General features: G+C 40.9%; 1 protein-coding gene across 3 annotated transcripts in view; it reads left to right on the top strand.

Annotated features, from left to right (window-relative positions):
- KAT6A (lysine acetyltransferase 6A) overlaps positions 1 to 13,343 on the top strand; it is a 112,685-nt gene extending 99,342 nt beyond the window's left edge. For all 3 annotated transcript variants that reach the window (XM_032838038.1, XM_032838036.1, XM_032838037.1), the window contains 4 exons: positions 686 to 893; positions 2,072 to 2,674; positions 5,259 to 5,571; positions 7,893 to 13,343. In XM_032838038.1, coding sequence (XP_032693929.1) covers positions 686 to 893; positions 2,072 to 2,674; positions 5,259 to 5,571; positions 7,893 to 10,612 — 3,844 coding nt within the window. In that variant the 3' untranslated portion in view covers positions 10,613 to 13,343. The remainder of the gene's footprint in view (positions 1 to 685; positions 894 to 2,071; positions 2,675 to 5,258; positions 5,572 to 7,892) is intronic.
- Positions 13,344 to 14,568: the final 1,225 nt, after the last annotated feature.

Here is a 14,568-nt window from a genome sequence, read left to right as displayed (position 1 = left end):
ATAATTAGATGGAGATATTTGGATCAGGCAGCCAGATTATCAGTGAAAGGGCATAAACAAATACAAGTGGTACATTTGGTGATCCTGAGACATCATTTTTGTTTCTATATTTGATACCATTGACCACATTTTTTTTAAAACTGTTTTTTCTCATCTTCCTTCTAACTTTTAGACCTAAGCTATAGGGGCTTTTCTTTTCTAATGCTGGGAGCTCCTTCACAATACAAGAAGTAATGGCTTTAGAAATAACGTCTAGTAAAATATACCCATGATTTATTTCTATATAAAGTGGTACAAAATACAGGTTAAAGGAATTTCAGCTCACCCTTATCTAGAGGGGTCAGGAAAAGATCACAGAGAAAGGAAGGAGGCACTGGGCTGGAAAGAAGGAGGTTAGGAGATAGGATACAGGAGAGTAGCAGCAATTGCAGAGGTGGGAAGTGTGAGACAGTGAATGTTAACATCACTTCATACATTGTTCTCATTGAGCATGAAGTAGCTGGCCAACTTCATATTTCCTAGCCATCTCATATGGTGGCATATTTCTGTATTTCATGCTCCCAGGTGGGCTGTATTTGAAGCATTTGTCATCATCTCCAAGGTTTTCTGGGGGTTATAGCTCCATATTCATGGTTAGATATTCCTTGTACGTCGTTGATTGCTATAAACTTTGCTCTGGTTCCAGATTTGTGATAATTCGCCGGGAAAAACTTATCCAGGATCACATGGCAAAGCTTCAGCTGAATTTGCGACCTGTAGATGTAGATCCAGAATGTTTGCGCTGGACTCCTGTCATTGTCTCCAATTCTGTTGTCTCCGAGGAGGAAGAAGAGGAGGCTGAGGAAGTAGAAAATGAAGAGCCGCAGTGCCAGGAAAGAGAATTAGAGACGAGTGTAAGGGCATGAGTAGTCTCTATTTTTGATGAAAGAAGGCTCTATTTTTGGTTTTCATGAGTATCTGTGATAATGTGTTACAATAACTTAAACCAACACAGTCAATTCACATTAGAATTTCAGTTGATTTAAGTGATAGAGATTTCAGGAAGACTGGGTTTTGTTTACTTATTTGTATATTTTTAAGCCTTGGATCATTTGGAGACCTTCAAATTTGTTACAGTGTGTTATTTAAAACTAAGAATTCTATACCAGAGTGCTGATAAACGGCTAAATTTTAAGCTGTGTGGCAGTAACTGAGGAATCTGGATCTAATTTAATTCTGACCATTGTTAAAAATAAAATGAAGATCCCTTTTCCTTAAAATAAAACATTAAGGAAATAATGTAAACGTGTATGTTTTCTAGTAGAGCACTAAATAATTCAGTGGGTACGCAAATGTCTTTCAAACATTAAAGAGTTAATGAGGGACTGTAAAACATTGTATAGTGTTCAGTATTTTTCTTTATGTGATGCATATCTTTCTCTGTTCTTTTTTTAAGCTGTGCTTTCGTCCTTTAAAAATCTATGTCCTCCTTTGATAAACACAGTTTCACGCCCGTTTAATGTAATTTAATTTTTAAAATGAAATTAAATATTCAGAATAAAAATAAAAATAATTACATTTTCTTTCATTTTTTTCAAACACCCCCTTTCTCTTGCCCATGCCCCAGAACCCATCTCCTCTCTGTTTATTAATTTTATTGCTGAGAAATTTGGTAAATTCTATCACTTAGCCTTTATAAGAACAATGCTGTTCACTTTGTCTTTTGAAGGTGGGTTGCACAGTGGCTAAGAGCACTAGCTCTTGGGTCAGACTGCCTAGGTTTAGATCCCAGCTTCCACATTTGCCATTGCATGTCCTAGGGCAAGTTACTTGTATTTTTTGTGCCTCACTTACCTTATTTATAAAATGAGGATATAATGATAACACTTCATAGTATTGTTGTGAGGATTAAATGAATCTTATAAAGCATTTAAAACAGTGCCTAACACATGAGAAATATTCATGATAGCTATCAAATAATACTTTCTTTTTTAAAGCTCTGTTTCCTTTCTCTGTATTTAAGAGGTCAGATGGAGGTATAATCAGATAAGACTGAAAAATTAATCAGCATGGTTTTATTTTCTGAAATCAGGTGGGAAAGTCTGCATCTCGGGAGAACAAAGAACAAGATTCTTATTCTTCAGTAGAAAGTGAAAAGAAACCAGAAGTCACGGCACCAGCCAGTTCCGCACGTCTGAACAAACAAGTCCTTCCCCGTGATAGTCTTCCTGCAAATAATCAGCCATCCCGGAGAGGCCGCTGGGGGAGGAAGAACAGAAAAACCCAGGAACATTTTGGTGATAAAGATTCTAAACTGCTCTTGGAAGAGACATCAACTCCTCAGGAACAATATGGAGAATGTGAGGAAAAATCAGAAACCTCCCAAGAACAATATACTGAAAGTGAGGAGCAGTTGGCAGCCTCTCAGGAGCAGCCAAGCCAGGATGGGAAGCCAGACATTCCCAAAAGAAGACTAAGTGAGGGGGTTGAGCTGTGGCGAGGACAGCTGAAGAAGAGCCCCGAGGCACTGAAGTGTAGATTACCAGAAGGCAATGATAGACTGCCCCGTCGCTATAGTGATGGTGACAGGGCTCTCCTCAGAGGCTTCAGTGAGAGTAGTGAGGAGGAAGAAGAGCCAGAAAGTCCTCGGTCCAGCTCTCCACCAATTCTTACAAAGCCCACATTGAAGAGAAAAGTAAGGTTTTTCTTTTGACTTGTTTCTTTTGACTCGTCTTTTCTTTCCCCAGTGGCAGCTTATTATGCACATCTGTCTGTAATGGAGTTCTGAAAAAGTAAATATAGAAATTGTTAGTGTGTTAATTTTTTAGACTTTATGTCTCGGTATATTGTAGCTTATGATTTTCCCAGTGAACATTTGAAACGTGGATATGGCTCCTGTGGTTCATGGGAATGAACGTAGACGTCATAAACTTACTTAAGGGCTGACAAACTGTTTTTCAGCTTGCTGTTTTGAGGTGGTAATCATGACTTTAAGGGATTTGTCAAGTATTTTAGAAGTATGTATAAATTAGAAATGCCTGTGTTAGAAAAGGAGAAAAGTATCTGACAGCTTGATGGACAGCGGGTCCCTAGGTCAGGATCCTCAGGCTGTTCATCATAGGTGGGGTGGGACTTTTTTCCCCTGTGTTCTCTTGTCCCCTCTCCATCTCTCCCTTTTTTCTTTCAGTTGTTCAACTTAACTTGGTTTTAAAAATATTTTCTCAACTTTATCTTGTCATCTTGCAGACTTTGAATGATAGCCAGTTTATAAATGTGCTGTGATGGTGATCACAACACGTGTCCCAGGCTGTGGAGTGAACTTTAAGCATTGCCACAAGCCAGCCAGAGCCCAGCCCCCTGGATGAGCCACCTCAGAGTAGCGGGGTGACAGCTTTCATCCAAAGCAGTGAAACTGTTCCTTTCCTTAGCAGAACCTTATGAGGGGGGAAAAAAAGCATGGCTATATATAAAAAAATAAGTTTTTAATTTTAGAACAGTTAGATTTATGCAGTTATTGCAGAGAAAGTACAGAGAGTTCCTGTATTCCTTACAGGCAGTTTCCCCTGTTGTTAACCTCTTACGTTGGTATAGTATTTTGCCACGAATAGTGAGCTAGTATTTTTTTAACTTGAGTCCATACTTCATTTAGATCTCCTCAGTTTTCCTGTATGTCCTTCTTCTGTTCCAAGACCTCATCTAGCACACCACATTACACATACTATTCATGCCTCTGGCCCCTCTTGGTCATGATAGTTTCTCAGACTCCTTGTTTTTGATGACATTTACAGTTTGATGAGTACTGGCTAGGTATTTTAGAATGTCCCTCATAATATTAGAATGGGGTAATATGTTTTTGGGAAGAAGACCACAGAGGTACAGTGTCATTCTTACCACATCATACAAAGGATGTCTGAATATATATGTATGTATACACACACACACACACCAAACATGATAGTATTATTGTCAGTATGACTTTTCACTATTGATATCAGCCTTGATCAACACGTCTGAGGTTGTGTTTGTCAGGTTTCTCCACTGTAAATCAGTCACTCCTTTTTTCCCCTTTCCTGTACTGTACTCTTTGGAAGGTAGGTAGTCATTGCCATTCCCACCCATCTCTTTACTTATTCAAGCACTTACTTATACCAGCATAAACTCAGATATGTACTTTATACTTTGAGTTCTACCCAGCAGTACCACTTGATTTAATTTGTTGCTCAGATTGTTCGAGCATTGGCCATTAGGAGTCTTTAAGTTTTGCTCCCATCTCCCTTTAACTTAATGCGTACTATCATCATTATAAGGGTTTTGTTTTGTTCTGAGCGCTTCCTTCCTTTCTAGTACTGCAGGATGTTCTTGTTCATCTTGTCTGTTCCACGTCACAGTTCTCGAGTCAGCCGTTTTTCCAAAGAGCATAGTCAGACATGCATAACCTGGTTTGGAAATTGTGCTCTCAACTAAAAGGACTAGTAAATTTAAATTTGAAGTGGAGAAAAACTCAACACAGGCTAACTCTGCCATTCATTACGTGATCAGGAAGAACGTATCTTTGCCATTTCAGGCTTGTATCACCTATTTATAAGATAAAAGTTATGCTATTCCCTTGTGTAAACATGAGAATATTGTAATAGGCAGTGAGGTCATACACAAAATAATTGAAGTTCTTAAAGAGATTCTCTTGACTGGGAGTCAGAGACTATATTTTACAACCATTTCTATACTGACTGGATATGTGACCTTAAGCAAGCCCTGTAACCTTTCTCGCCTCTATAGAATGAGAGATTGGATTAGATCATTTCTGGTGCATCGTCTTTATCATTTTGTTGTATCTATTATGAGCTATGAGACAAAGTGGTGTTGTTTTTTTCTTGAGGTAAAAAGATGTTAAAGGACTAGCTTCTGTGTCATTTCAGTATTGAAATGGGCATTTAAATGTAACTGAACTATTAATAAGGGAATTATAATATCTGCTCTTTGGGCATGCCTTTTATAAAGTTGTATTCAATTATCCAACATCTTTCTGTGATAACGATGTGTAGTATCTTACTGTAGTATTTTGAAATAATACTCAAAATGTCTCTTGGCAAACAGTATACCCATTTTATATATGCTTATTTTGTTAGATTCAAAAACCATTATGTTAATAGAAACATTTTTGTTAACATATTTTGTTAGATTTGTTATGTTTTGTTAACATATTTTGTTAGATTCAAAAACCATCATGTTAATAGAAATGATAGCATTCTTTACGTTAATATTCTTCCTCTTTTAAATAGAAACCAATTCTTCACCGAAGGAGGAGAGTCCGAAAGCGCAAACACCACAACAGCAGTGTGGTCACAGAAACTATTTCTGAGACCACGGAGGTGTTAGATGAACCTTTTGAAGACTCTGACTCCGAGAGGCCAATGCCAAGATTAGAACCTACGTTTGAGATTGATGAAGAGGAAGAGGAAGAGGATGAAAGTGAACTCTTCTCTAGAGGATACTTCCGTCGTCTCTCCTCACAAGATATGCTCAGGTGTCGGTCCTCTTCAAAGAGGAAATCTAAAGATGAAGATGATGATGAAGAGTCAGATGATGCTGATGGTATGTTTTACAGAACTGTTGCTTAGGGTAGTTTTATTGTTTTTAAAGAAATAGGCTGTAAGTGATAGCTGCACGCCCTTCCACCAAAAGGCTGAAAAAAACGACTCTCCCCACTAAGCAAGTAAAGGATGGCCGACTTGGTAACCTCTCAGAATTTGTGTCAAGTATATTCATCCCCATTTTTTCTTTGAGCCCTCTGTCCTTTTAAAGTTTTTTTTTCTAGTTTCCCCTTCAACATAGGACTAATTTTTGCCTCTGCAGAAAGTATCTTGCTCTTAGGAAATTATTCTTTTTGGCCTAATCCTTTCTCAGCCATTATATGAATCTTTAGTAAATGGATGTATTGGACTTAACATCAGGAAAACATTGAAATAATAACCCTTTACTAGAAAGTACACTCCATGTACTTAGCTGTTTGTCTAATTGTTGTATGCTGACTGCTTAAAATAGGCATTTAATAAATATTGCTAAGTGGATACATGCTAGGAAGATTTTTTTTTTTTTTAAAGATTTTATTTATTTATTTGACACACAGAGATCACAAGTAGGTAGAGAGGCAGGCAGAGAGAGAGAGGAGGAAGCATGCTCCCTGCTGAGCAGAGAGGCCTGATGTGGGGTTCCATCCCAGGACCCTGGGATCATGACCTGATCCGAAGGCGGAGGCTTTAACTCACTGAGCCACCCAGGCACCCCTAGGAAGATGGTTCTTAAATAAGATCAGATTCATATAAATTGGACTTGTTTCACATCTGATCAGGAATCCTTCTGAATCATATCTCTAATGTGCCTTTCTCTGCAAGTAGTAAACTTCTGATAAAAATGGTAACGGTGCCTCAGGATAGGTTAAATTTTATGGCATAGTGTAGAATCTGGTGATTTACTTTTAAATAGCCTTGTCATTAGAAATAAAGAAGCTGGTGGCCAGTATATGTATGTGCTGGGTCACAGAGTAGTCATTTACATCCTATCCTAAAGTTTCTGCCAGTGCCTCATGGTGCCTGCATCTGCGGTGTTTGCCTTAACTGGGGTGAGGGTGGGGGAGGTCAGACAGTGCTTTTTTTTACTTTGCTGGGTGAATTTTAAGTAATCTAGTCGTCCACTCTTGGTAGAATTATGGTGTTTATTTGTTAATTAATTGAGCTTTTTATTCTTTAAAAATCAAATTTGCTCAATTTCATATCCAGTTGAAACTTGCATTTTCTCCACTCTCACATTTTTATTTAAGAAATACTTGTAATATAGTGATAAGATGACTGAGTGCTTTGCTGTGAGTGATTTTCCGCAGGTTTATTGTGTTACACTTTGAGGTATATAATGGGAAACCAAAGATTTATTGTGTAAATTTGTCCCTTCAGTAAAATTCTCTCTTGGATCATTGTAGACTGAAATAATATCCCCTGTTTAAATTCTTGTTGACTTGGACAAATTTTCTCTGATGGGGCTGTTTCCTTTCTTTATTTTCACGTTATTGCCAACCGTGCCTTTTTAGCTTCCTCCTCGAAATCCTGTTTCTTGCCTTGTGTTCTTCCCTTTAAAAATTAATGGGAAATGTGAATATACTTAATGCCATACCACACCGGACACCTAAACTTGGTTGAAGTGGTACATTTTCTGCTATGCGTAGTTTACTACAATCTTTAAAAATAGAAAAAAGTAATGGGGAGAAAATAATGCTAATGTCAAATTTATTTCTAATAAATCATTGTCATTGATGCTTTCACTTTTTCTTCAGGTCAGTATTTGTCTCGTACTAAATGCCTTGCGGCTGTTCCCGTACCAACACAACATTGGTTGAGCAGTTATTCGTGTAGAATTGTTCAGTCGTGGTCTGGGGTAATTAACTCATGATATTACCTGAAGTAATAAGGAAACCAGAGAGAGAATATAAATTGCAAACAGGAAAAAATAAAGAAAGGAGCTGATTTTTGACTTACACTGTAGTTGTAATCACTGCCAAGCATTTGCCTCTTTACACAGCTTGTCTCCGTTTTCTAGAGAACACCGACCTGTAGAATAACTTCCTAAAGCTGTGCAGTTGGGGATGATAAACCTGAACTGGTTTTAAGTAGTGGGAGGCAGAGTGTTGACCTGGGTTCTTTCCTTGTTCTGCCAGCTTGCCGCTTGGCCTCAGTAGAGGTCATTATTAGGTTTCTCCTTTAGATTCTTAACTTGAAAGTGAAGGTAATCAGAAGTTTGTGAGGATGAATAAAACCGTTTCTGTTGCACATGTGGTCTCAGAAAAAGGCACTGGTACAAATACAAAATCTTGTAACTTTTTTTTAATGTGTCGTTTTGTTTTATTTTTAATCCCTCCTGTATAGATACTCCTATCCTAAAGCCAGTATCACTCTTGAGAAAATGTGATGTGAAGGATTCTCAGCTTGAGCCAGATACATCCACACCTATGAAAAAGAAAAAGGGATGGCCCAAAGGCAAAAGCCGCAAACCAATCCACTGGAAGAAAAGACCTGGTCGCAAACCAGGATTTAAGTTGAATCGGGAAATCATACCCGTTTCTACTCAAGAATGCATTGTTGAGCCCATTGTTCCCATTCCTAAACCGGGACGTAAACCCAAACTTCAAGAGAATGAAGAAACGGTCGAACCAAAAGAAGACTTGCCTTTAACTGAAGAAAGGAAGGAAGAGGAGGAGATGCACGTGGAAGCAGAAGAGGTTGAAGAGGGAGAAGAAGAAGATACAACCAGCAGCGAAGTTAGAGCAGCTTCTCCAGTGGATAGCAACAGTCCCGAGACCGAAACGAAAGAACCCGAGATCGAAGAGGAGGAAGAGAAGCCCCGTGTTTTAGAAGAGCAGAGGCAATCTGAAGAGGAGCAGCAAGAACTGGAAGAACAGGAGCAAGAGGAAGAGGACGAAGTGGCTGTAGAGACAAACCAGAATGAAGACCATGATGCGGACGATGAAGATGATGGCCATCTGGAAGCTACCAAGAAAAAAGAGCTAGAGGAGCAGCCCACTAGAGAAGATGTCAAGGAGGAGCCTGGTGGTCAGGAGTCTTTTTTAGATACTAATATGCAGAGAAGTAGGGAGAATATAAAGGATAAAGATGAAACAGACCCAGATTCTGAAGAGGAACAGACTTCCCATGAAACATCCGTGGTTTCAGAGCACGTCCCAGGGTCTGAGGATGATCACGAGGAAGATTCAAACTCCAAGGAAGAATTAGTTGAGCTGAAAGAGGAAGAAGAGATTCCTCATAGTGAACTGGACCTGGAAACCGTGCAAGCAGTGCAGTCTTTGACTCAAGAGGAGAGTAACGAGCACGAGGGAGCCTACCAGGACTGTGAAGAAACTCTGGCAGCCTGTCAGACCCTGCAGAGTTACACTCAAGCTGACGAAGACCCTCAGATGTCCATGGTTGAAGACTGCCATGCTTCGGAACATAATAGTCCAATCTCTTCTGTTCAGTCCCATCCCAGCCAGTCAGTCCGCTCGGTCAGTAGTCCCAACGTGCCTGCGCTCGAAAGTGGTTACACCCAGATCAGCCCAGAACAAGGATCCCTGTCCGCACCCTCTATGCAGAACATGGAGACCAGCCCCATGATGGATGTGCCTTCCGTATCAGACCACTCTCAGCAGGTGGTGGACAGTGGCTTCAGTGACCTGGGCAGCATCGAGAGCACCACGGAAAACTACGAGAACCCCAGCAGTTACGATTCGACCATGGGCGGCAGCATCTGTGGGAATAACTCTTCGCAGAGCAGCTGCTCCTACGGCGGCTTGGCATCCTCCGGCAGCCTCACCCAGAACAGCTGTGTTGTCACTCAGCAAATGGCCAGCATGGGCAACAGCTGTAGCATGATGCAGCAGAACAGCGTGCAGCCCGCCGCGGCCAACTGCAACATCAAGTCCCCTCAGAGCTGTGTCGTGGAGAGGCCTCCCAGCAACCAGCAGCAGCCGCCGCCCCCGCCGCCCCAGCAGCAGCAACAGCAGCAGCCGCCGCCCCCGCCGCCGCAGCAGCCGCCGCAGCCGCCGCAGCCCGCACCCCCGCCGCAGCCGGCCCCGCAGCCACCGCCACCCCAGCAGCCGCAGCAGCCGCCACCGCCCGCCCCGCCGCCACCGCAGCCCCCGCAGCCACAGCCCCCGCCGCCACCGCAGCAGCAGCCCCCGCTGTCCCAGTGCAGCATGAACAACAGCTTCACTCCCGCGCCCATGATCATGGAGATTCCGGAATCGGGAAGCACGGGGAACATAAGCATTTATGAGCGGATTCCGGGGGACTTCGGGGCTGGCAGCTACTCTCAACCGTCAGCCACCTTCAGTTTAGCCAAGTTGCAGCAGCTGACTAACACCATTATGGACCCTCATGCCATGCCTTATAGCCATTCTCCTGCTGTGACTTCCTATGCAACCAGTGTTTCCTTGTCTAACACAGGGCTGGCGCAGCTGGCTCCATCTCATCCATTAGCTGGGACCCCTCAAGCACAAGCCACCATGACGCCACCCCCGAACTTGGCCTCCACCACCATGAACCTCACATCACCTCTGCTACAGTGCAACATGTCTGCCACCAACATTGGCATTCCTCACACACAGAGGTTGCAAGGGCAAATGCCGGTCAAGGGGCACATTTCTATCCGCTCCAAATCGGCGCCGCTGCCCTCTGCGGCTGCGCATCAGCAGCAGCTGTACGGCCGCAGCCCACCAGCGGTTGCCATGCAGGCCGGCCCGCGTGCGTTGGCTGTTCAGCGTGGCATGAACATGGGGGTTAATTTGATGCCGACCCCCACCTATAATGTCAATTCCATGAATATGAACACCTTGAATGCCATGAACAGCTATCGAATGACACAGCCCATGATGAACAGCAGTTACCATAGTAACCCTGCCTACATGAACCAGACAGCACAGTATCCTATGCAGATGCAGATGGGGATGATGGGGAGCCAGGCCTATACCCAGCAGCCTATGCAGCCAAACCCTCATGGAAACATGATGTACACTGGCCCCTCCCATCACAGCTACATGAATGCTGCTGGTGTGCCCAAGCAGTCACTCAATGGACCTTACATGAGAAGATGAGCAAGATGAACTTGCAATTAAAAACTTAAATATATATAAATAAAGGAACCTTTTATACTGACAAACCAGAGAAAAATGGACCTTTTTCCAGTTAAAATATTGCTGTAGATTTAGAGGAATTTTTCTTTGGTTTATTTTATTTTTTAGAAAACCTGGTCTTCTCTTTTTTTGGGTTCCATTTTGTTCTGGGTTTTGGTTTTCTTCACAATCTTGAACATTTTACAATAGAACTCATCTAAAAATGGATTTGGGGATAGGGGAAACATGCACAAAAATCTTTTCATAATTAAAAAGAGCCTTACTTTCTTTACACACCACATGGACAGAATTTGTGTAAAAGTGAATTATCTTTATTTTATTTTAAGATGTATGTTTCCCCTCACTGTTTGCAGCTCCCAATGTTGTCACTTTTAAATGTTATATATACATCTCGGGGGGTTAACCAGACCCTTTCCTCCTAACCCAACCTTTCATTTCCTACTTCATTCCAGCAGGAGGCACTTACGGGAGACTCGGACGGGGACATGGAGAACAACCCAAGCTCCTTAAACTTATTATTATTGTTAATATTATTATTATTATTATTAATAAAGCGAGGCAGGAAAGTGCTTCTCCTTTTAAAATCCCCTCCACTCCCTACACACAAACACACACACACACACCCCCACCTCTTGAAACCTTTCCCCAAGAATGTTTCTTTATAGATGGACTTCATTGAAATGTTTGTTTTTCTTAAATCAAGTGTAATATAATTTTTTCTTTTTTTTCTGTTGTTTTTGTTTGTTTGGGTTTTTTGTTTGTTTGTTTGTTTACTATTCCCACTCAGCACTCAGAGACACAAAAAATACTGTAAGTCTCAATTAACAGCAGAATCTTAGAGGAAAGCTGTTTGCAATCCTAATCCAGCTTTGGAGGAATAGAGATGGTCAATTAACAATCAAAAAGAGGAATTTTACCTCTTGTTTTTTACCACCTGGTGAATCAGCCATAATGCACATACTCCACGCAGCCTCTTGTTTTAGTATGTACTTTGAGATGCTAAGGGTCTTGATTCTTGAGCCTTCGACTCTGACTAAACTCAAACAGCAGTCCCCAGTGATTAGCCTCTTACATTCTTACATAAAGTGTTGATGGATGACTGTACATTTCAGTGATTTGAAAAATACCTGACAAACATTTGACACTGTTTATTTTATGTTGGAAGAGATGACGTAAGGGAGATCATGGTGTGAGTGTTATAGCTACTTTAATGATACATACCTCCAGTTTTCATTTGTCTTGAGATCCTGAGTTCATTCCCTGTGAATCAGAGTGCACCAGCCCCTCTCCTGTGAGTGGTTAAAAGTGAAGAGGGATAAACCAACCACCAGCATACTAGGGCAAATCTGGACAGCAGGGTTTAGCAGGTTCCTATGTTGCTCCCGACTCCCATTATCTTTTCTCTCATGCAGCCAGTTCGCCCATTCTCTTCCTGTTACTTGCTCCAGGGATAGGTAAAAAATATATATATATCTATATATATGTTCCATCATTAGAAGATGGAAACTATTATACCACTTGGTATGTGCAGTCAAATATCCAAAAGGGGGAAGTACTGCTTAAAGAAATACCTGTAAGCATTAAATTCTCTCCTTTATTTGTACATTTTATATAGATAAATTTTTGAACTACTAATTAGGCATTAAATTTTTTCAAATGCACAGGTTTGTTGTTTTTTTTAATACACTTTAATTGACTTTCTCAATTAAATGTGTTAGGTAGAAAACGGCAGAATTCCACATCTTAACCGCTATCAATTCTGAGCATGTGCAAGGCTGTGTAGGACCCAGTTTCTCTGTATATACTCTTCCAGTTCCCAATCATCTATGTAGAAAGTGCACTGTGCTGCCCTCTCCCTACATCTTCAGCTATGTCATTGCTTCCTGGTTGGGGTGGGGATGGGGTGGGTCGGGAGGGAGGTATCTTGGGTGGAGGGTGGGTCAAGGCAGAAGGAGAAGCTGTTGAAATGAGGGCCGTGAATTCAGTTTCTGTTGGTTTGCGGTTGTGTTTGGTTTCATTTGTTTCTTTAAAAAAAAAAAAAATTTCAATCGGGCAGCTCCCTTTTCCACAAGCCTTTTTGTGACTGTAGAACTATTGTAGAGAAAATGTTCTTTTCTATATTATAAAAGAAATTATCCAACACAGTAATATTGGTACCTGTCATTTTTTCACTTCTGTTTAAAAAAAATGTATTTTTAGCAAGATAACTTGGGTAATCTTCTAAAAAAGAAATTTAAAAACTCACTGTTAGTGACTTTGATGCCTTTTAAAATAAGAGCTTTTTCATTTCATTCCATCTTTAAAATTTTTTATCTTTGTTGTAGAATATTAAAAACTATTTTAAGAAAGATAAAAATTCTCTTTAAAGAGATCTCTAGAGTGTGTGAATAGAGCTCCAGATGCCTCTAAAAGCCGCATGTACAAATGAAGCTAAGTCTATTCCTGTCTGTTTATATTTGCTTTTCCTGTTTTGTAACCTCTTTGTACTTTGTTCATGGTGACTTGTAAGCTACGGGGAAGGGGTGCCTAGATGCCTTTGTATTTCTCCATGTCATGCGCTCCTGGGCCAGTTGGTCTCCCTTCCTCTCCTTGTATGTAATATCACTTTTTTTCCCCCTTTCTAGCAAGTACTTTCAAAAGAACTCTGTACATTTTAACATAAAAAAAATAAATTATGTTGAGCCATTTTGGATGTCTGCCTTGCATGTGGAATTTTTCTCCCAAATATCTCGGGCTCGCCGGTTCTTTATAAATATTAGCCTTTTTCACATTACTCATTATACAGCAAGTGTCAGTTCATGGCCTTTACTTTGAAATGCCAGTTTTCACTCATATGTGTGTTTAAAGGCTGACAGTGTATATAGTTTTTCCTCTTCCAGTGCAAATGGTATCATGACCTCACTTTGGATTTTTGAGGGAAATCCATTTGAAAGCCTAAAGGGACTGTAATTCACTCAACCGAAGAACGGAAATGCAGTTGCACTAACAAGTAGCTCCTAGGATTGGAACAAAGCCGTTTTCTTCTCTCAGCTTACCTGATCATGTCATCGAGGGAGGTTTGCCAGAAATCGAGGTCCTGAACGTTAATGATCTTTTTCGATGTTTTCCGAGTTGTGGTACTTGGCCTCTCTTCATTTAGAAATGTGGATACAAGGTAGACTCCAGAAAATTAGATTTTCTAATCTAATTTAGAACTGACAGCTGGGGGTGGGGAGGTAAGGCAGGTACAAGGTTTAGCGGCCACACTTTCTTGATTTAGGATTTTACCAAGTGTCTGTGAATAGTACCGATAGCAGACATTTGTTCGCCGTCTCATGCCATTCAGGTTTTAGGCCATGTAGTCCAGTCGTCTCCAGAAAAGAAATGATTCGTTTCCCTTGATGTCCTCTGCTTACTTAACTAACCATGATTTGGACCCAAAGGCTGTCAATTGTACTATGCAGTCATTAGTGGACTATCCCCAAAACAAGCTTCTTGTCTTTGCTACCGCACACTACGTGCTTTAAGTGAATTCAACATAATGCAATTCTGATTTTTTTTTAAGATTTTATTTATATCAGAGAGAGATGGCATAAGCCAGAGGAGAGGCAGAGGCAGGAGGAGAGGCAGAGGCAGAGGGGAAGGCTCCCTGTTCAACAGCAGCTCAATCTCAGGACTCTAAGATCATGACCTGAGCTTAAGGCAGACACTTAACCAACTGAGCCACCCAGGTGCCCCCAATTCTGATTCTTCTACAAAGGACATGTGACCCAAAGAATGTGTGATACACTTTTTAAAGTGTTAACACCTCCACTATATTTAAATTACACTTAAAATATAATTTGAATAATGAAATTCTGTTTATAGTCAATTCATGAATGATCTCAGTAGAGGAGCTGGCTCATTTCTTTATTGTCTACCTTCTGACCTTTTCCCTC

Source organism: Lontra canadensis, unplaced genomic scaffold (genome assembly GCF_010015895.1).
Source record: "Lontra canadensis isolate GAN:19392208 unplaced genomic scaffold, GSC_riverotter_1.0 scaffold101, whole genome shotgun sequence".
In the NCBI taxonomy this organism is placed as follows: Eukaryota; Metazoa; Chordata; class Mammalia; order Carnivora; family Mustelidae; genus Lontra; species Lontra canadensis.
This window is presented reverse-complemented; position numbering and strand designations above follow the sequence as displayed.